At 36.2% G+C, this 23525-nt stretch overlaps 1 protein-coding gene and 1 pseudogene across 2 annotated transcripts; both read left to right on the plus strand.

Moving 5' to 3' along the window:
- The first annotated feature begins 483 nt into the window (after positions 1-483).
- LOC122077874 lies at positions 484-1809 on the plus strand (annotated as a pseudogene).
- Positions 1810-5786: 3977 nt separating this feature from the next.
- On the plus strand, positions 5787-10185 carry LOC122078884 (wall-associated receptor kinase 2-like). Of its 2 annotated transcripts, XM_042645068.1 has the most exons (4): positions 5788-6795; positions 7089-7262; positions 8475-9660; positions 9749-10185. In XM_042645068.1, the coding sequence occupies exons 1-4, from the start codon at positions 5925-5927 to the stop codon at positions 9750-9752; spliced, it is 2235 nt and encodes a 744-aa protein (XP_042501002.1). In that variant the 5' UTR covers positions 5788-5924; the 3' UTR covers positions 9753-10185. The 2 variants fall into 2 exon arrangements, with proteins under 2 accessions (XP_042501003.1, XP_042501002.1); XM_042645069.1 differs by lacking the exon at positions 7089-7262 and having other exon boundaries at positions 5787-6795.
- The last annotated feature ends 13340 nt before the right edge of the window (positions 10186-23525 follow it).

The following is a 23525-nucleotide window of genomic DNA, read 5'->3' on the forward strand; positions in this document are numbered from 1 at the left end:
ATAATGTGTATATTCTTTGTTGAGGAGTGTTGAGTTATATAAGAAATGATGTTTCCTTATACGAAAACCCTGTATGCCAAATATTTTACAGAGCCCCGATATACTAGGCTACTAGAGCTTCCTTGAAGGGGTATGGAAACTAGGATGTGGCAATACATGTAGAGAAGAAGCCACTCGCAATACACACAACCATGGCATTAGGATTTTTTTATTAGGATCATCATTACACAATCATACCAACCAATACGAAAATGAGTACATGGCAGTACGATAGTTGGAAGGGTACTACCACAAGATTAGGTTACGAAGGTTTAAGGATTAACAGATATGTTGCAATACATGTAGAGAAGAAGCCACTTCATCAATTAGATAAAAAAGCTTCATCGAAACCTCTTCGATATTTATTATTTCTAAACATGCATTACAATAACATTGCCTTAACATCATTTTCTGCAACCTAGGTTCTTGATATCTACGGATGCAATGGGTGGACCAACACATAGAATATTGATGGTGTCCGATTTTTTCTACCCCAACTTTGGTGGTGTGGAGAATCACATTTATTATCCATCACAGTGCTTGCTAAAGCTTGGTCACCGGGTGGTGGTCCTTACTCATGCTTATGGAAACCACTGTGGGGTGAGTTGGAAAATTAATTAGAGTATAAGATTTATCTGATTTGTTGCAATTGCGTCGGATGATGTACAAATTCCCAACATCGCAGTAATTATTCTTTTTGAATCACGAATAGATAAAATTTGAGTTGAGTGTATTAGAATGATACTATCCTTCAGGTTTTTAAACGTTCCTAATTGTGCAACCGGATTGACCATTGCGTTTATACCTCCAAGATAAAACAAATCCTAATCACATAAGGTGCAGTCCAATATGTGATTACACACGTCTGAAGGCCATACTCATTATCAAACACAGAGATTTGGAAGAAAAGAACACATAGTAGGAAGAAACAAAAAAAAATTGCTAAAAATCCCTTATATCTATTTTTAGACCATCTATAGAATATATAGACAAAGTATCTTTTCACGTATGAGTGTATTTGTTCATATATAGATGTGTCTGTACGTATACAAGCATCCCTGTATATGTACCTGTATGTATACAAGCATCCCCGTACACATACAAGAGTGTCTGTACACCTGTATATAAATGTAGATCACACCCACACCCATCCTTGACACGAGAAATATTTAAAAACTTTGACATTAAATATAAATAAATCCAACAGCGTGCCATATATGATTGGTGGTTTGAAAGTTTATTATATACCTTGGAGGCCATTCCTAATGCAGAATACATTACCGACAATTTACGGGACACTTCCGATTTTAAGGATGATTCTCATTCAAGAAAAGATATCTTTGGTTCATGGACATCAAGCCTTCTTAACTCTTTGTCATGAAGCTCTGATGCATGCACGCACCATGGGATCACAAAGTTGTGTTTACTGATCATTCACTCTATGGATTTGCTGATGTCGGAAGTGTCCACATGAATAAGGTACAGTCCTGAGATCAAGTTTTGTTTTTACCCCACAAAAGGTCTTTGTAATACCAAATGCTGTGGACACAGCTATGTTTAAACCCGCAACAAGTAGACTTAGCTACGATAAAATTATACATTTGAGGTAAGTGGCTGGTTTACAGGAAGGGTGCAGATTTGCATGTTGAAGTCAATCTCGAAGTTTGCTGCCTGGGCCCAGATGTTCACTTTATTATTGGAGGAGAGGGACTAAAACGAGTACAACTGGAAGAGATGAGGGAAACACTCTCTAGGAGATATAGAAAATGATGAATGCTTATGGATAGCAGGAACATAAAAGAGTATTTTAGTAAATTAAATTTTACTTTTACCTTAGGTGGATTGAACATTAAATGATTTAGGAATTAAGTAAATATTTTAAAATTTATTCTTGTGGACATAAATTAAGTTTAAAACCGACTTGACTTGTAAGTACTTGTCTTGGATTTCTGGTTGATGTCGTGAGAAAGTTGCTTGGGCTTCCCATAGATTTTGAACCTTAAATGAAACACACGAGCACACAAGTAGGATAATTTCCGTATCTCCATCTAGATCCCTGCAACCCCTCGCCATACCCTTCTCTTCCCTGTTCACTCCATCTCGTGTTCTTCCTATTAACCTCCACCCTGTGCAATCAGTCACTTACTTTATTATTTCCTTAGTTAATTACATCCCTCTGTTACTGAAAAATCAGAAATTATTGGGATGATATACAGTAGGAAAGAATTGGTTGATGATCATTTGGGGATTGAGAAGTTACCTTGGTGCAGTAGGGTAGATGAATCCAACAGGGGTGGATCTCAAAGTTGGCGGCCAGTATCCCATTGAAAGCCCTTGCATTGCGTCATCGGTGCAGAAACTAATGAGGGGGTTGGATTGGACGATTGCAGGAGGAGGGTTGAAGACAGGTAGTAGCAGAGAGGGGTGGGGGGATGGCGTTGAAGGTAAAGGAAGATGAGGTTGTGGGGAAGTGTGGGAAGGCAGTGGTAGGATTAAAAATGTCAGACAAAGTAGTCAGGGAGGGAGAGACACGGATAATTTTGTAAACTTAAACCTAATAATTAATAATTTTATTAAGATTGGGTTTGATAGTCATCCAAAAAACATTTATGATGTTTTTCTTTCATGGGAACAAGAAGATGGAATAAAGCGTTTGGTGTCAACTTAGTGTTTTTTATTTTATTTTTTTTTAATAGAAAATTAAAAACGCAAAATGATGGAACCACGAAACTTTGTTCCATCATTTCGATTTCGTTCCAAACACAAAAAAAAAAAAAGTGCATAACGAGGGTATTCGTTCTAGAAATAGATTCACTAAACACCATTTTTTTATATTAAAATGGCTTTTTGACACACAAACTAAAAATTCCGTTTTTGACACGAAACGTTATTTCTGAAACTAAATGACTCCAAACGCAGCCTAAGTGAAACATACATTAATTAATTTTGCAAATAAAAACGAAAAAATGAGTAATCCTGTAATTTCCTCTTTTTTCACCTAAACAAGGGCCCCCACCCACCTGATTCTATTTATTTTTCTTAATCAAATTCTATAATGACGTGAAATAATCCTTTTACCTAACCTTTTTTTCCCACTTAGAAAAAGAAGAACTTTTTTTTATTCTTTCTTTTATGTGAAGATTCTTCTCTTTCTTCATGTTCTTCTTGCACCAAAACAGACGTAAATCCTTCTCACAAAAAAACATGAAAGTAAATCCGTAGAAATCGAACATAGAATTTTCTTCACTTTCATTCGTGCACCTTCTTTCCCTTATGCACACGTACATCGTAAAAGAAAAAATAGAACCATTCACATTTGTGAAGAAAAAAAATAGTCTTTCCTCCTTGTACACACCGCCCCAAATCCCCTCACACCACCTGCGACGATCCACCAAACCGCAGAACAAATACATTGCATAATTATGGGAAGAAATCCAATCAAACATACAAAAAAACAAGAAATTTTACATGGTAGACAATACCACCTACTACATTCACGGATAGAATTGAACCGGAGAATTTCTTTCCTAACCAGAAAAATCAGATTATACCTAAGTATGTCAATTGGTTCGGTTTCAGTTATTTGGTTCGATTTTGGTTTGGTTCCAAATGATGGTAAGGTGGATCATAATTGAACGGAGAATCGACTTGATTCCATATTTAGATACTCAAGTCTATTCAATTCAGCTCGGTTTGGTTTCGGTTTTAATTCGGTTCTGATATGCAATTTTGATTTGTTTTTGTACTTTAGTTTTAATTCGATTATAAAAACGGTTCAACTTTTGAACCATGAGCGTGATGGACCAAAGGCCCTAATGGGCTCAAGTTATGGGCCTTATGATCATTGTTAACTCCAAAATTGTCTTTGCATGTAAATATGAGATGATAAATTACAAAAAACATTCTTGAATTTTCAAAATTGAATATTGAAAACTCTAATCTTCGTATAATTATAATTTTACCTCTGAAAATATAATAGACCCAAATACACATGCAATTTAAGGTTATAAATGAAATGGCATTCGATTGAACGAGATTCCTAGTCGGGCCAGAGTTTGCATACGCATATGAAAAGTTCATTCCAGTGAGGGACTGTTTTGTAGACGTGCTGGTGCATCCAATAACATCACTCAAGACTGCTTTTCCCTCTATTATTGAGTTAGACTTTGAAAAGCATCTATTTATCGATATAGATATGGACACCTTTTATTTATTTTACTTTATTATATTTTCTACTTCACCCAAATGACTTGGAAAGACATGTGGTCCAAGATAAATACTCCCAATCCAATAATGGCGGCCCACAATTAAATAACTTATGTGATAATAAAAGTGCTCCATAAAGAGAGGAGAGAGAGAGGATGCAACTCTCTCCTCGCTAGAGGATAAGGATGTAAATATATTTGAAAATTCGAATTCCATTTATATCTGTATTTGTTTAGGGTATTTGTATTTGTTCAAGAGTACCTGGATTTGAATTTGGATAATTCAGAAAAAAAAATCTATCGATCCAAATAAATATCCAACTGATAATAAAAAAGTAACTAATGTTCTTGAGGGTTTTTGTAGATTTGATAGGTTTTAAAGACACAGAAAATAAAACCTGAACTAAGACAATTGTAGGACATAGATTGAGAGTTAATCGTATCCCCCTCTGAAGGAGGAAGATATGGGTTACAAGTTAGAGATATAATGGATAGTCAAAATCCAAATTCGATTTGCATCTGCATCTATATATGATCAAAGAAAATCTCTTTTTGATCAATTTCAATCCATATTTGATCTATTTACATCTTTACTCCAAGACACGTATAGTGTTGCGTGACTTTTATAGTCTGTTCTTTTTTTTTTTAACCAAATGACTTAGAAAGGCGAGTGGTCAAGTTAAGCATTTTCGATCCAGTTATGAGCGACCCACAAATAAAGATGCTACTTTCACCAGAATGAGAGACCAAATGACTTGTAAAGACAAGTGGTGAAGTAGCGGGGTCAATCAGTCGGGCATAGTTGGGTCTCTTGGCTTGTACTGTGAACTTCTTATTTAAGAAATTAGTCAGACCAAGTTGGGCTCGATCGGGTTCTGGGCTTTCATCGGACTTTCACTAACCGTGCTAACTAATCAGGCCTTAAACAGGCTAATGCACCATTAAAGCTTTAAATGAGCTTCAATTGTCTTACATTTTAGAAAATTTTATATATTTATTAAATCACATAACAATTTATAAAAGACTTTACATTTATTTACATTCAATAATTGATATAGATATCAATATATATCATATTATATATATATATATATATATATATATATAAAACATATACCATATAAATGATTGGGATAGTAGGTCAGGCCGAGACGGATACCCGTGAAACTTACACCATGCACTATATCCTGCCTAATGAGCTTGATATATTTATTAATAGAACTGGTCTAGATTGGTCCACAAACGTAAAGTCAGGCACTTCCAATACAATTATGGACGGGCCACAAATAATGGACTGCTTTGCTAGCAAAGATGCTACTTTTTGGGAGAGGCAGCTTAAGTCAAGCACTCCCAATTCAATTATGGGAGGCCCACAAGTAAAAAAATAACTGATTTGATAATAAAGATGCTATTTTTTTGAAGAAAAAGATGTTACTTTCACTTTGGAGAGAGAAGTCAAGCACTCCGATTCCAATTATGGGTGGCCCACAAGTAAAGAAATGCTTTGATAATTATAAAAATGCTATCTTCATGATAGATGGATAGGAAGAGGATTCAAGTCCATCTAACAACCTCTTTTTTGTTTTTTGTTAGAAAACCCAACAACCTCCAAATATATAGTATGGGAATTGAAGCAAACGAGCACCCAACATGAATTAAAAGCAAAAAAGAATTAAAGCCATGAGTAGTCCTCTCGTGTTGCTTCCTCTCCTCTTCATCGTCCTGTTATGGCCATCAGTCGCAACATCAACTTTGCAACTGGCAAAGCCCAATTGCCCTAGTGAATGTGGTAATATCCATGTTCCTTACCCTTTTGGCTTCGGTTCCAAAGAGTGTTACAGAAACAATGATTTCAAGCTAACCTGCGACAAAAGCAACAACCCTGCAAAACTGATCGCAGGGTCAAACATTGAAGTTTTATATATTTCATCTCAAGGACAAGTGAGTATACTTTCTACTATAAGTTACGATTGCTACAACAAGTCCGGTCAACGGACTGATCGTTTTGAAAGTTTTACGAATACGGAAGACCAAACCATCTACACCGTGTCTGATACTGAAAACAATTTCACAGCTCTGGGTTGCGACACCATCTCTAACATCAACGGTTTCAATGGCCGGAACTTCCAGAGTGGGTGTAGCATGATTTGCAGCAACATATCTGATGTGATCAATGGTTCTTGCACCGGCATAGGTTGTTGCCAGACCTCAATTCCAAAGGGTTTCGGAAGCTTCAATGTTTCTATTGATAGCTATCAAAATCACACCCAAGTCTTTGATTTCAATCCGTGCAGCTACGGTTTTGTTGTTCAAAGTAGCTGGTTCAACTTCTCTGTCTTTGATCTCTTCAATTTCAGTGGTATTAGGGGAACAGTCCCTGTCGTGTACGACTGGGCAGTAGATCTAAAGTCTTGTGAAGAAGCTGTGAAAAACCAGACTACTTACGCATGCAAAAATAGCAAATGTGTCCCCTCCAAGAACGGTCTTGGCTACAGCTGTACTTGTTTTGAAGGTTATGAAGGGAACCCTTACCTCGATCATGGATGCCAAGGTAACTTTGAACCACCAACCCTAACCCTAACCCTATCTCATATCATATATATATTTTTTGGAAAGAGGGTGCTAAGATGATTCGAATCTAGGTAAGATGCTTCCCGAGGCGCTTTACCCACTAAGAATCGAGTTCAGATTCTCTACCCTATGTGATCCGAGAATCCAAAACTCTACAAATCACCAATGGACCAACCCCCTTGGGTTCATGTTCCTTCTTCTCTTAACTTTTACAAAATAATATTATTGCTTACTGTTCTTGTGTATGTGTGTTGGGTGCTGGATTTCATGAAGACGTGGATGAATGTAAAGTCGCTACAAAAAATAATTGCTCTAAGAATGCTATATGCAAAAACACTCTTGGGAGTTATAGCTGCTATTGTCCAAAAGGCTTCTATGGCGACGGTTTTGAAAATGGGACTCGCTGTGTTGAAAAGGTTTCTATTCCGGTGACAAAAATAATTGCAGGTAATTTTTTTTTTCCTTTTAAACATTTGTTCCTGCAATAAATTTTTTTTTTTAAATAAGAATAGTAAATTTAGTGCTATTTTCTTTCTTGCTTAATTGTTTCGGCCAAAAAAAATAAAAAATCCTGCACGCAAAGGGTAAATTTTCAACTAAGGTTAGCATACAATTAAGCAGCCTCCATTTGTTAATTTGAGATGAAATTGAAAGGAGACAAATCATTTACGCCTTGTTTGTTTCAAGGATAAAAAAAAGGTGAGAAAATTGTGAGGGTGGATAGGTCCCACATGTTGTGGATTGAGTTTACAAGAAAAGGGTAGAAAAGAAAATAATGGAATATGTAATTTTTAGTGGGTGAATTCTATCAGAAAGAGAAGAAATGTAGATGGGTTGGAATTCTATAGGAAAAAGAAGAAATATCAGGATCGGAGAGATAAAAACAAAACAACTTTTCCATGAAGACCTTTCAAAATTGGTAGGACTTTGGAAGTGAGTGGGGTGAGAAAGGTTAAGTGCTACATCAGCAGACAGCAATTATTGCATTAAATGACATTGTTTGATTAGTTTCCTACCCCACTTATCCAAACACTCATATATGTGGTGGTAGTTTATGAGAAATAAATATAAGTTTCCTACCCCTTTTTATCTTTTCCACTTTTCTCCATCAAACAAATATGGCCTTAAGGGAGAGGGTTCCCACGATGCATGCATCGGGGACCAATGGAGAGGGGTAAGGAGGCATTAATAAGGAGGGGTGGGGAAGTCATTTTACATGGGGGAGGAGAGAGCTAGAAAGAGGGGGACGCCCACTCACATGAGTGGGCATCGTTAAAAAAAATTTTCCCATAATTTTAATTCACTTCTGTTACTTCAAATTTTATTTTTTTCTCCGCTTACATGGTTTTCACTTGTATGTTATTATTATTATTATTATTATTATTATTATTATTATTATTATTATTATTATTATTATTATTATTATTTGTGTAAATGGTTTTTATATTTGTATACTTACAAACATTATATACAAAGAGGTGTCAAAATTGAATTTGAATAATGGATGTAAACCTATGCCTAAAGCCCTGCCCAATGTTGGCCAGACATTTCAACCCATCAATAGTCAGCTTGCACACCCCTACCCAAATAAAATCAAAGACAAGTTATAAATTATAAAAGTTTAATTATACATCTAAAATCTGATTATAATTTGTGCAGGTGTCATTGTATGCATCATAGCTCTACCTATCTTCATTTGGCTTTTGTATTGGGCAATTAAGAAACGACGGCTCATCAAACTTAAAGAAAAATTCTTCCAACAAAATGGAGGTATGTTATTGCAGCAACAGATAGCTTTATATAAAGGGGTCAAAGATATTGCCAAGATTTTCACCATAGAAGGGCTAAAGATGGCAACCAATAACTTCCATGAGAGTCAAATAGTTGGCCAAGGAGGGTTTGGTACAGTTTATAAGGGAACCTTACCCAGTGGCAAAGTTGTTGCCATTAAGAGATCCAAAACTGTTGACAAAGGCCAGATTATACAGTTTATAAATGAGGTTGATATCCTCTCTCAAATCAATCACAGGCATGTGGTGAAGCTCTTGGGTTGTTGCCTAGAGACAGAGGTTCCTTTGTTAGTTTATGAATTCGTCTCCAATGGAACTCTTTACCAACATATCCATAGTGAGAATAAAACAGTTTTCCTTTCATTAGAAAATCGTTTAAGAATCGCTGCAGAAACGGCCGATGCACTAGCCTATTTGCACTCTTCTCATTCAGTACCTATCTTCCACAGAGATGTCAAGTCTTCTAATATACTACTGGATGATAAATACAGTGCTAGGGTATCTGATTTTGGAGCTTCAAGATTGGTTCCTCTGGATCAAACTCAAAAGACAACAATTCTTCAAGGGACTCATGGGTACTTAGACCCGGAATGTCTTCCTACAGGCCAGCTAACTGATAAAAGCGATGTTTATAGTTTTGGAGTAGTTCTTGTAGAGCTTTTAACTGGGAAGAAGCCAATTTTAATGGATGAATCTGGGGAATGGATAGCCCTTGCAATGTACTTTGTGTCTACAATGAAAGATGGGAATATTTTTCATATTCTTGATGACCGAATAGTAGATGATGAGGGGAATAGACAACAGTTATTGATAGATGTTGCTGAGATTGCAAGAAGCTGCCTAGAGGAAAGAAGGGAAGATAGGCCTGCAATGAAGGAAGTTGCAAAGGAACTTGATTCTTTGAAAATGATGTATGAGCAACCATTCTCACAACATATTCAGGAGGAAACTGATTTTTCTCTAGGTGGACCATCAACAAGCTCTACAGATCCAGCTTTTGAATTAGGATTTGGTAATGGTTTTACTGATGATGATGATCTTTGCGTACATGGCAGGTAAATGTATGTGTTAGTTTTAACAAATAACAACGGGGGGAAAGTAGGGTTTCAGTTTTCATCCTAATAAGTTTCCTTCTTTGTGTAGGTGAGAGCAAAATCATACTAGTGAGTTAAGCACCTCAAGGCTTATTATTCTACACTTGGATGCAGAAGGAATTGTGTGGCTCCTTTTTTTCTTGTAAATGTCCTTATTATGTGGAGTGAGAGTTTAGGAGTATTGGCTTGGATTTCTTTACTTCTCAGTTTCTGTTGAACGATTTGTCTATCTTAAAGTAATGGTGTGACAGTCAAAATGTGAGAATTAATCACAGTTTGGAAGGTGTGGCTTTTAGTAGTAGTGGGGATTTTAATTGGTCTGGGTCTTTTGCTCTTCTTTGTTAATTATAGACTAATGTGATCAATTGTCTTTTGGTTGGTAATGGAATATATTTCTGGCAAGAAATAAAGAAAAATTGGGAATGTTTGTAACCAAGCAGGTTACAAACAGAATTTCTAATCGAATTTCTTTGCCTTTCATTCTAATAGTCTTTAATGATCTAATTTTGCAATATAGTATAACCTCCCCCTCCTTCTCTCTCCACCGACCACTTCTCTCCCTCTTCTCTCCCTTGCCGGATCCGGCTCATCCTCCCCCCCCCTCAACTCTCCTTTGCTCCGATTGTATAATGGGGCATGAGTTTCACTCTTTGGACACTGATGTGCATGATCCCCCGAGACCAAAAGGGTCAACATGCATGCCAGGCTGCTTGGGTTACCAATCAAGAAGCAGTTGGGGATACAATGTTTTTAATTCCATTTGTGATAAAAGTGGGTCCAATTTCAAAAAAAATTCTCAAGGCTTTATGTGTATCTCTGTAAATTTTTCATATAGGGTTTCACTATGTATTTGTACCAATGTTTTCTTTCTTTCACGCCACTGTATATTTGTAGCGTTGTAAACCTATCCTATTCTCCATTGATAGCGAAGCAGGATCTTATCTCTCTGAGAATATAATCAATTATGCTGATGAGTACATTTATGTGTGAAATCTAGTGTAGTAAAACATGCATTTTACATATTTAGAATGGAGCTACCTTGGGTTTTACTCTCTTTTTGCAGGTTTTATATTTTCAAGGCCTTACGGGCTATCGGGCGCTATATCTCCAATTTTACATGTAAAGAGGTCCTATTTCTTTTCATGGTTGCGAAGAGGATGAAATTTTAAGCAAGATGGACATGTTCAATTACAAGTACACATTCGTTTGGTCAACCGTACAAGTGATTATTCTTTTTGGGCTAGAAAAAGAATAATAGATCAGAACTAAAGCGAGATGCAGAACCAGCCCATCTGCAGTTGTCCCAAGGGTATAAGGAATATTCCATATGCCAATAAGGATCGATGGACCACATCCTTAAGTGATTAAAGATTCTTTTTTGGTAACAACAACTACCTAGCGTAGTTGGTGAGTTGTGATGTACAAAATCCCTTTCTTATTAGGAGGTCTCAAGTTCAAATCTCTTAGTTGCCATTTTGTTGAGGTTTTTTTCAGAAGATTTTCTCTCTCCTACTCATCACTTAAAGAAGGTAGGCCAAGATGGTTGTACGCAAGTTTGAAGAAGAGAGAGAGAAAAATAAAGAGAAAAAATAGGAAAGAAGAAAAAAAAAAATGAAAAGACAAGGGCATGGATGGAATTTCCGATTAAAATAGATTATTGTCCAAATCCAAGCAAGAAAAATCGGCCAAAGGGGGTTTCTTGCACAAGAAGAGAGAGAAAAATAGATAAAGGGAGAAAAAATAGGAAAAAAAAGGCAAGAAAAATCGTGGGAGATCTCTCTCCACACGTTTTCTCTCTTCTCTCTCCTCACTTCATCAACAAGATAAAAAAAAAAATCTTTTTTTTTAGAAGCTAAAATCGTTAGCTTCCCTCCCCCATTCTCTATATAATAGAATTAACACAAGGGGAGGAGGACTTCATTCTTCTTCTAGGGTTTTTTCTTAGTTGCTCTATCTCTTTCTCTAGTTTTCTCTTTCTCTAGCTCTAGTTCTAGGTTTATGCTTTAAACACTTTTATAAATTCTTTTTATTCAATTAATGCAAGCACTTTTGTTTTTTATTCAGTCTTTTATTTTTATTGTTTAGGTAATTGAAGTTGTAATTTTCAAGTTCTAGTTCTAGGCTTAGTTCTAAGTGACAAGAACAAGCTATGAAGTATGTCTTTCAAGTTCAATTCTTTTCTTCAGATTTGTTTTCTCTAGTACTAGAAATTTCAAATTTGGTTTATTCCAGATCTGGTTTTTAGTACTGGTAGTAACTCAAATCGATCAAGTTTTCAGTTCAAGGGTTGAAGTTCAAGTAAGTAGGCACCTTCAGTAGTCTTCTCTCCCCCCTCTCATTCCTTCTTCTGACTACCCTTTCTTTCTTAATTTAGGATTTTAATTTCAGTCATTACATTATTACTATCCCTTTCTCCCAAGGTTCATGGTTAGTGTATGTGTTGGCTTTGCCCCTTAGCCATAGAACCATCAATTTATTGCTTTTATTTTAATTGTCTCACTTTCCCTAAAGCCAACTAGAGTAACCCTTGTAAGAGTGACTCTCTGGTCAAGTAGAGAATCTCATATTATGATGCATCCCTCGGGCTAAGTAGAGAAACCTACTTGTGAGTCTCTCTCTAGCTTTATACCCTTTCTTTTACTTTATTTTTATTTCAGCATTTTTTTCCTTCATTATTTTTTAATTGCGTGGGGTTTTTATTTTCAGTTATTTATTTATTTAATTTTAATTGTGTGGCTTGCGTCTTTAAATTCTTAGATGACAAATGGTTAAGACGTTATTTTAGATACATATGTTTAGGACGGTAATTAGAAGTAGATCACAACAATTAATCGGGTCACTTTTGCATTATTAAAAGAAGCAAAAAAAAATAAAGTGGTTGCTCTCCCTGTGTTCGACCCGTAGCTACACTGATCCGTATGCTTGCGGTTACATTTTAAAATCTCAAACACTTTCCGAACCTCGTAAATATGTATGTAATGTGTTATTGCTTATTCTTATTTTTCATTCATTTTCTACATCGTTTTAAGATTGCGTTTCTATAGAAGCACCCACTATAGCCGCCAAAATGATTGTAATGATGGCAGCAAGAAACACAATCCAATTGGGCAATTGATTGATGAAAGTCCTCCGAAACTGCCGCCATGTCGGCGGTGTTGGCTTGGCAGCTGCTTCCACCCAATGTAAAATGCAGGGTAGAGGTCAATGTGGGTGGGTTGGGACTCTCTTTGTATCCAATACTGAGGTTGGTTCATTGCTCATACACACAGCTACACTCTTTCCACTTGCTCACTGACACTAAAGAAATCGAAGATGAGTCTGAAACATCTGCAACTTCTTACACCCACTTCCACTTCTATATCATCTTCCCCTGCAAATTTTAGTGTATCCCCCTATCTAGACTCATATAGCCCAGGACAAGATTTGAGTATTTATGACCCAATTATACCAAATTAATAATTAAATTTTAATGTATTTGAGTAATTGACAATTTCTTTAGCAGTCATTCCCATGACACATACTCATAGTTCTAAATCTCGAAAATTTGCATGTTGTGATGGATTTTTCTCCTATTGTGGATTGTGGGTGGATTAGGATCTTGTATTCTCGCACAAGAACCTAATCCACACTGGAGAGGACAAAGTTGAGAAAATTTCGATCCAAATTTTTAGCAATAGCACGAAAAAAAAAAAAAACCTGATTTCAACGAGGTTTTGGAAATTTCAACCTACATTTTGATTTCGGCCAAAATCAAAACTCAGTTGATACCCTAGATTTTGAACCTTGCACATACCATTACATGACAACATTAGTATTTATTAGATGCAATGGATGTTCTCAGGATATCAAAGCTGATTTTCCATTTTTTATAAGGAAAAATTATAAGTAGTGCATTTCATAAAATAAAATATTATAAATAGCACAATATAAAAAGGGCGTACTTGGTGCACATGGTTCCTATGTGTGTGAAGTTAGGTGTGAGAACTACGAAGCTTTACCCTGAGAATCTTGAGATACTATTTCAACTGCTTGACCACCAGGTCATAACATTCATACCTTACTGTTGGACCAAGCATGCCCTAGGGCTCTCAAGCTTAGTGATAGCGCAGTATCAAACATGTAACTATAATACCGAAAAATTACAACAAATGTAAATTAAACAAGAAAAAGGAACTTACAAAGGTAAGCAACCCTGGGGTTCTCAAGCTCAATTTCATTGTCAACAATTCAGCATGAAGAATTGGAACGATCTCAGCAAGTGACAATGGCACGAGTTTTTCATTGTGGATGCTTTCCTCGTCAAGAATATCAACTGCTGCCAACAGCAACTGTCTAACACAGTTGGTGAGCTATGGTGTGTAAAAAACATATGCTGACCAAGTGATCTTGAGTTTGAGCCTCTTGACTATTGCCATTATACGCTTCCTTGTCATCTTATTGGAAAGGGATTTGGGAAGACCATCATTCTTGGTGCCGCTGATACTAGCCATTGATGGGTTTCTCTATGTTTTTCCTATATGGATTTTGTTTCATCAGTGGAGAAGAGGAGATGTTGCTCTATATTGGGTTTAATGGAGAGAAAATGACTATTCTTTTTTCAGGTGCAGGAGAGGGTGAGAGATTATTTCTTTTTGCTCAGGTGGGGCTAAGAGTCTTTCGGTCTCTCCAAGACAAAGAAAGGAGTTAGACAACCCCATGCTTTTGAACTTTTTGATCAGATAAGAAAGCTCTGAATTCTCACAGCTCCCGAAGAACCAACTAAAGCTATCTTGCTTCACTCATTCGTATCTATAAATAAAAATCCACTTCTCATTTTGACTTTGGATGCTTCTTTGATCCTCTCAATGTATAGATAAATGGGAAAGAGAAAAAGTACTTTCACATCTTATTTTTAGATGCTTAATTGATCCAGTGTGTATGTAAATAAATAGTGTCTTAAGCCACTTTCTCATCCTGGTTTTAGCTGCTTTTTTGAAAGTCTCTCTATTGTCCAACTGTAAAGGCTAAAAGAGGAGAGAGTTGGCAAAACAGTGTGACCTGAATTTTCCAAATTTTATTTTATAAAAAATTATGAAGTTTTATCTTTCAATTGAAAAGCCATGACATCAATTAAGAATTTAAGTGCTTGTTTTTTACACCAATTCCCAATAATATAAGGTCCTTGGGCAAGTGACAATGTTTTTTGATATCAAGACTTGGTGGACATATATGTTGGATAAGTCATCCATCATCTAACCTATGGCTATAATTTTTTTTTCCGCAATCAAGATAAACTCTAATTTTACACTTGATTTCTGAATCATCAGTTGGACATAAAAAGAGTAAATCAGTGCACAAAGCTCCTGTTACTGCAGAGTTTGAGAGGGGAAAATGCAGCCTTACCCCTTTGCTTCGCAGGAAAGGCTGTTTCCAAGTTTAGTACCTATGACCAACATGTTGCAATTGAAAAAAATCAACAAATTGATATATGGGCGTTTTATTCATTTAATTTCTCAACCCTAACTTTTGTTGAACCCTCTACTGAGAATAACTTCCTGTGCATTGCCATTTGTGTGGTATGCAGTATGAGAGATTCTTCATACACTGGAAGCTTCAGAAATCCTACAAGGTCCCACTATGTGGTCCATATACAGAAAAAGGTCTCACTGTGGTGTGGATCTCAGCCATTTTATCCCATTTTCATTCACTATTTCATGTAGGGTACTAAACTCTTACCTGTTGGTATGGTGCCCCCGCACATTAGGATTCTTTCCTTAGAAATAGCATTTTCATTAGTTATGTTATAGTTTGGGACAAGATGCATAATAAAACTACTATGAGTCTATGATAAACCAAATTGAATCCAAACCTTAGAGAATGATACGGCATCTAGCCTTTTTACCCCTTCGGGGAAGGAGGTATGGTTTAGGGTTACCTGTCTTTTGTGTTGTAGGAAAGTGCAAGTCCTGTAACAATTAATACTATCATTAATTCCCCAGAATGTGTCGTCCTAAAAGCGCCCTCTGGTTCCAAGGGAGAAGGAAAGGAAGTGATTAAATCAAAACTAAGATGGAACCTTGATTAACATAAAGTAGTGATTACTGTTAGATCAAACACCAAAAAACACGAATAATAAAGAGACAATATATCCGTATGACAGAGATTTAACGAAGTTCACACACCAGGGTGGTGTGCTATGTTCTCGGGCAAAGAAGAAGATGATTCACTATGCAGAAGAGAAATTACACCCTAGCAGCGGCGAGGAAAAACTAGCCCTGAAACCCTAGCTGCGTGAAAACCCTGGAATACTATGACTTTCTCAACAAGCAACAGTACATTATATAATTCCAAATCGCGGGGTCGACCCATTGGGTCACGGTCGATCCGGTCGAACCATACCTCGAGGAACCTATCGACCCAACCCCTCTGCTTCCATCACAGATCTCAGAAAATTTTCCATTCGGGTCACCACCAAAATATGTCGGATCGGGTCAATCTTCATAACGGGTCAAGAATTCGAGACAAACTTAACAATTACAAAAGTTTCCACAAAAAAAAATTAAACCAAGATGAACTATCAAGGATTTTATATAGTACTATTGTTTTGTAACAAGGACAATTGTGATACTGAACCTACAAAAAAATTTAACCACTCCAAGATGATGGATTTGAAGTATCAACTAGGTGATGATGACGGCCCAACCTTTCTTGTTGCTAGAATCATTGAGATCTGTAGACTTCTACTGAATGCTTGGTTGAAGAGCAAGCAGGTCTGGAACTCTCACACGAATGGGAACCATGACAGAATGATAATGGGCATAAATATTATCATTCCCATCACATAATCATATCCTCTTGCTAGCTCTTTTATGGTGTCCCAGAACCCTTTACCGGTATACCCTACAGACCCAAGCTGGAAAGCCCTACCGGCCTATCGGACCCTTGTCTGCCTAACCCCTTAATTTAGATTAGATTTTAGTAGGGATGTAAATGGATAATCGAAATTCAAATTCGAATTTGCGTTCATATTCATTTAGGGGTATCCGTATCAGAATAATGGTATCCGGATGAAAATCTGAATTATCCGAAAAAATAATTATCCAATCCGATTAAATAATCAATTAATGATTTTGGGGGTTCTTGAAGTTTAAATAGGTTCCAGAGAATGAGGAAAATACTTAAAACAACCTAGAAAGATGGATTAAGAGCAAATTATATTCACTAGGGGGAGGAAGGTCCAGATTACACTAGTCAGAGAATAAACGGATAGTTAAAAATCCGAATTTGTTTAGGGGTATCCGTATCCGGTCAGAAAATATCCGGATCCAAATACATTGGCTCCGAGTTCGATCCGTATCTGATCCGTTTACCTCCCTAGATTTTAGAGAATCAACTACAAATATATTTTCTTTTTTTTAAGGAATCAGGACAAGGGGATCAGCCCTCGCATGGCATTGTAGAACCCTATGATGATGGATTGCAAATACCCTTAAAAGATCAGACAATCCACTCTGGATTATTAGATCCTTCCTTTGCAGTGGATGATGCATTGACTACTCCAAGCTAGATATGGTTTTCACTATTGATATACTCCTTCTAAGACCCAAGGTTTGTGATTTCGACATGATAGGTCGTATAGACCATATAGGTCTCAAGGCTACACCTTGGTATCCATGTGCCTTTTGCTAGAAGAGTGTTTTGGTCTCCTAAGTGCCTTGTTGGCGTCTCCTTGATTTTTGTCCTCATTTAATACTAGGGTCGCTTGAATACCATGGTAACTATGATTTCAACTCCCATAGAAATCGAAATATGTAAGTCGAAATTGTCAAATTTTGATAAAAAATAGATAAGTAAAAGGAAATTGGGAAAATAAAAGAAATACTAAGAATTTTGCAGTGCAACTCTAGGGGATGCTTATTTAAGCATAAATACACATGCACAAATGATTTGATGTGAAAAAAAAAAAGAGGTAGTCTAATTTCACGCTTTATTTTGCTGGTGTAAGCATTAAAGCATTAAAGAACCTTTACAAAAAAAAGTAAGCATTAAAGCATTGTTCAAATCTAATACTGAAATAGATAAATCACCTTTACAAGGCTGCTTCTGTGTTTTTTGGAATTTTTTCTCATGTTTTCCTTGTTTTCAATCCAATCCTTCTTCCACTTACCACTTTAACGTGTTTCTTTTTCAACCCTATTACAATGTTTACATTGGAAACTTCATTAGAGATCACCAGTTGTGGACCAGCAGATGCAATGATACTTGCAAATTGTTTCTAATCCTCTGTGTCGGTTCATCCTTGGCACTTTTCGAACGATCACCTCGTTGGAGAGGATTTTTTTTTTTTTTTTTTTTTTTTTCGATGGGAAATTGGTACACGTAACCCTTGTGACATTGTCTCCTCTCAAATTCCAATTATTTCAGAAGCAATTATGGATTGATACTCTCCTCTCAATACCATTGGTTCCTTTTCAATTATTTTAATAGCAATCATAGAATGTTGGGAAATAACCAAATTTAATACAGGTAACCCATGTGACATTGTCCCCTCCTCTCAAAGTTCTTTGTTCCTTTTATATTATATGATTTCTTTTCCTTAATAATAGAAAAAGGCTACGTATATCAGTGCAATATATTCAAATCTGTGTCTATCTCTCTCCTCCTCTCTTTAGAAAAGTTTATTATGTTTCTCTCATCAAGCCCTTCCATTGGTTGAGTCAATAGCTTCAGGAAAGTTAGCGACATATCCAACATTTTCCCCTCAATAATATAATAAAAAATAGCGTAACATAAAGAAACGGCATGGTTTCATTTAATAAGGCATTTGATTTGATTTGATTTCAAAATCGAACTGAATCAAATTGAATCTTTTTTTCACCTTAACCATCTGGACAACCCACAGGTGGGTACAGAATAAATAAGAAAACGCATACACACACACACACTCACACAATGTGTACGACAGGGTTCGATCCCACGACCTCTTTCCATGGGTGCTGGCTCCACAAATTGAAACTATCACCACTAGGCTATCCTAATGTTCGTATCTTAAAGCACCATTAAATTACCCTATAAATAAATAAATAAAACCATTTAATTTTGATAAAATTTTAGTGTTGTACTCTGCTACAAGAATCCAAAGGAGAAAAGAGCGATCCCCAAATCCCAATCTTGTTTTGTGTCTTCTTTTTCCTCTTCCAAAGTTGAAAAGAGAAAAGAAATTTCTACATGTAACAAACTATGAGATAGAATTTTATTTCTACATGTAACAAACAATGAGATAGAATCTCCCTAAAACTTCATGGTACTATTAAGAAATTCATTCCCATTTATTTTATGTTTTTCACGGACTTTCCATAGGACCAATTTTATTGACAGGATTCATTACAACTTTAATCACTTTAATTAACAGCTTGGCCAGTTACTCAAGATTCTCGATTGTTCCATTTGTTGGTGTTAGAAATATACATCAGTTAAATAGGACCATTTTCTTCTCAATTTCAAATTTCAACCGACCTGATTATGTAGAAAAGGTGCAACAATTAAGTAGACTACTCCACTTTTGTTATTACACTAGGCAAATCTTAGTCATATTTTCTATCTTTATACAGTCTAAGAGATTAAATTTTTTTTTTTTTAAGTCATTGGTTTTTCCACATCTACTTTTTATTTTTAGCCTAAGCTTCACCACCTTCAGTTAAAAATAGCAAGTACATGAAAATAGAATCTCAATTAGCACAACTTATTAAGTTGATAATACATGGAAATAGAACCCCAAGGAATAGCTGAGTTGGCAAGGGACCTACGCTTCAGGAAGTGTATGATTTTGAGTTCAGCTACTCTTACTTCCTTGGGGCCACTCACAGAAGGTGTTTAGTGCTCTTCACTACTTTGCTTTCAGTGAAAATTCAATTGTTCTCATTCAACTCTAGTATAATCCGGTCTATGTGATTATGGGTTCAGTATGGTCCCCGAAGCCTAGTCCCCACCCCCCCCCCCCCCGAAAAAAAAGAAATAAAACTCTAAAAGATCTTGACATCATCTCTCTTTCCCATTCTGTCCTTATGGGCCTCACAAATCTGTCAAAATATATCCCTTCACTGCTGCTGGTCAATGGCTAAATGGGCAGAATTTGGACTTGGACATATGGGCTAAAGTTTAAACAATTATATGGGCCCAAGTGTGGGCCTGGTTATGACTAAAGTCGAAGGCCAGAAAAGTGCTTGGTTCAGGCTGGTAATAACTTGACCAAATGGAGTAGTTAGAGGCCTGTTTGGGGCCTTTGGGCTGGCCTTGTACTGAATCAGGTACCGTGTTGTATCAATACCTTAAAGATACGATACGTCCCCATTAATATTGGGTCTTGGAATACTTCCTTGACATATCATTGCACAACATTTCAACCTTGCTGCAATTATGAGCAATTTCAGATTTCATTCAGCTTCAATTCTGGGTGTTATGCCACAAATAAAAACATAGGCACTTAGTGATAGGCTAAAGCAGATAAGCATGGAACTAAGGGCCCGTTTGATAACGTTTCAAGAAACACGTTTCTGCCGTTTCTATTTCCAGAAACAGCAGAAACGGAGCAAAAAGCATACTGTTTCGTTTCACTTATTTTTAGAAATAGAAATAGAATTTTTTACTTATTTATGGTTCAAGAAACGACCCAGGCGAAACAAGTTCAACTTGTTTCGCCGTTTCTGGAAACAACTTGTGGCAATTCTTTCATTGGTTACCATCAACTTCTAAAAACATGACTTATCAAACACCTTCAATTCCGTTTCTGTTTTTAGAAACGGAAATTTATGTTTCTGCCGTTTCTTGAAACAGAAACGACAGAAACGTTATCAAACGGGCCCTAAATCTCGATCGAAACTGATTAAAACCTTCAAATTGTCTCAGTTTTGAGCTTGGCAGGGTCAAATCCCAAGGTTCATGAAGATCGAAACCCAGCTTCAAAATCTCGAAACAAGATCTGGAATATCTCGATTTCGGGCTTGACTGAAACTAGGTCTAAAACCGAGATCTCGTAAACCCTACAGACCCAAGCTAGTAACCCCTTAATTTAGATTAGATTTTAGAGAATCAAGTACACTTTTTTTTTTTTTAATTGAGTTAGAAAGGAATCAGGAGAAAGGGTCATATCAGCCCTCGTGCGGCAATGTACAACCCTATCCTATCATGATGAATTGCAAATACCCTTGAAAGATCAGACAATCCACTCTGGATCATCAGATCCGTCCTGTGCAATGGGATGATACATTGAGTGAGACATTTGGGAGCAAATGATCCTAATTCAGATAAGTCAATTTGGAAGGGGATCGACTGTCTGCGACCATGATTGTGAACCACGTTCAGAAAGTATGATATGAAAGGGAGGAAAATTTTCCCTAGACTTCTCCAATCTGGATATGGTTTTCACTATGGGTATACTTCTAAGATCTAAGGTTTGAGATTTCGATATGATAGGTCGTTTAGACCATAGGTCTCAAGACTATCCCTTAGTGTTCATGTGCCCTTTGCTAGAAGAGTGTTTTGGTCGCCTAAGTGTGCCTTGTTGGTGTCGTCTTGCTTTTTTCATCATTTAATACGGAGGTCGCATGGATACCATGACAACTATGATTTCAACTTCTATAGAATTCGAAATATGTAAATTGAAATTGTCAAATTTTGATAAAAAAAATCGATAAGTACAAGGAAATTGGGGGAATAAAGGAAATCCTAAGAATTTTGTAATGTAACTCTAGGGGATGCTTATTTAAGCATAAATACACATGCATTGATGTGAAAAAAAAAAACCAAAGAGATGGTCTAATTTCGCGCTTTATTTTGCTATTGTAAGTATTAAAGCATTGTTCAAATTTAATAAAATAAATAAATCAGCTTTACAATTTTTTGGGGGAGGGGGGTTGGGGGGGGGAGGTGGAATTTTTCTCATTTTTTCCTTGTCTTCAATCCAATCCATCTTTCACTCATCACTTTAACTTGTTTCTTTTTCAACCCTATCACAATGTTTACACTGGAAATTTCATTAGAGACAACCAGTTGTGGACCATCAAATGCAATGATACTTGCAAATTGTTTATATAATTTTTTAGCAACTTTTTGTTTTAATCAAAGCATATCCTTACAAAGAAAATTTTTGATCTTCTCTGTCGGTTCATCCTTGACCACATGTCATTTTTCGACACCTTCTTTGCACTTTCCGGACGATCACCTCGTTGGACAGGATTTTTTTTTATCTAATGGGAAATTGGTACACGGAACCCTTGTGACATTGTCTCCTCTCAAAACCCTTCATTCATTTTCAATTATTTTATTAGCAATTATGGATTGATACCCTCCTCTCAAACACCCTTCGTTCTTTTTCAATTATTTTAATAGCAATCATGGAATGGAAATTGCCAATTTGATATAGGTAATTCATGTGACATTATCACCCTCGTCTCAAAGCCCTTTGTTTCTTTTATATTATATGAATTTTTTCTTTAATAATGGGAAAAAGCTGGATATACCAGCACAATATACCTAGATCTATGTCTATCTCTCTCCTTCTTCCTTTAGAGAAGTTTTCTTTGTCTCTCTCATCAAGACGTCCCATTGGTTGAGTCAATAGCTTCAGGTAAGTCAGTGGTATAACTGACCTTTTTCCCTTAATAATATAATAATAAAAAAAAATAACATAAAGCACGGCATGAATGCATTTAATAAAGCATTTGATTTGATTTCGATTCTAACCAACGATTTTTCAGGTGATCCAAAATTGAATTGGATCCAATTAAGTCTCATCTTTTAAATTCAAATGAAAATCAAATTTTATTCGATTCTTTGATTCAGGTTTCAATTTTGACACCCTTACTCATGGTATCACTGACTATTTCATGAAATCATTATAAAGCACTTTTAGATGGTAAAGGAAGAATTGTGGAGTTTGCCCAAAAAAACGAATTGTGGAGAAAACATGGAACACGTGTTTGGGATCAGCACCAATAATGGAATGACACACGTCATAATCATAGAATTTAATGGCCTCATAAACTAAGTTGAACAAATCATGATCAAATCTTAAAGCATCATTAAACTACCCTATAAATAAATATATAAAACCATTTAATTTTGATAAAGTTTTAGTGCGCACTCTGCTGCAAGAATCCAAAGCAGAAAAGAGCGATTCCCAAATCCCAATCTCTTGTTATGTCTCCTTTTTCCTCTTCCAAAGTTGGAAAGAGAAAAGAAATTCCAAAATACCTATCGGAACCCCACGTACCCCAACCCCAAGGTGAGAGAGAGTTTAGGAGATTTCTGGACTCCTCATCCTACTGGGAAGAGACCAGTAAACAACGCTTTTTTATGATGATGTCAAGAGACTCGAGACTTGAGAGGTCGAGTTAAAATATGATCATGCCACTCCTATGGTGGATCAGTGACAGATTGGACACTCAATGAGGCCCAAGGGAGGAAAGAAAGGCGGCTCGATTTCTGGTTATCAAAGATTATGTGGGAATTCAACGACTATCCTTTCAATTAGATGCAGACATGCCGTACGTCTGAGATTATGTATCAAGTGCCAATCATTTGGGATTGTGTATTCCTAGATATTAAGGCTATGTTTGGTAGCCAAGTGAAGAAAAGAAAAGAATATAGAATCTAGAAAAGAAAATAAAAGAAAAGAGAATAAATGAAATGAAATGGTGAGAAAATAAAAAGACTATGTATGTTTGGTTATTAAGAGAAGAAAAGAAAAGAAAAAAATTTAAAATTTTTTGAATTTTAGGAGAGAGATAGACTTATAGGAAATTATTGTATAATCATTTATTTTTTGTCTTATAATGTTTTCATATTTT

Source organism: Macadamia integrifolia, chromosome 5 (assembly GCF_013358625.1).
Source record: "Macadamia integrifolia cultivar HAES 741 chromosome 5, SCU_Mint_v3, whole genome shotgun sequence".
NCBI lineage: Eukaryota > Viridiplantae > Streptophyta > Magnoliopsida > Proteales > Proteaceae > Macadamia > Macadamia integrifolia.

Coding starts and splice junctions, on each gene's coding strand:
- LOC122078884 (XM_042645068.1), top strand. CDS start 5,925: ATGAGTAGTCCTCTCGTGTTGCTTCCTCTCCTCTTCATCGTCCTGTTA. Junction 6,796..7,088: donor CCTCGATCATGGATGCCAAG/GTAACTTTGAAC, acceptor GATTTCATGAAG/ACGTGGATGAATGTAAAGTC. Junction 7,263..8,474: donor GGTGACAAAAATAATTGCAG/GTAATTTTTTTT, acceptor TAATTTGTGCAG/GTGTCATTGTATGCATCATA.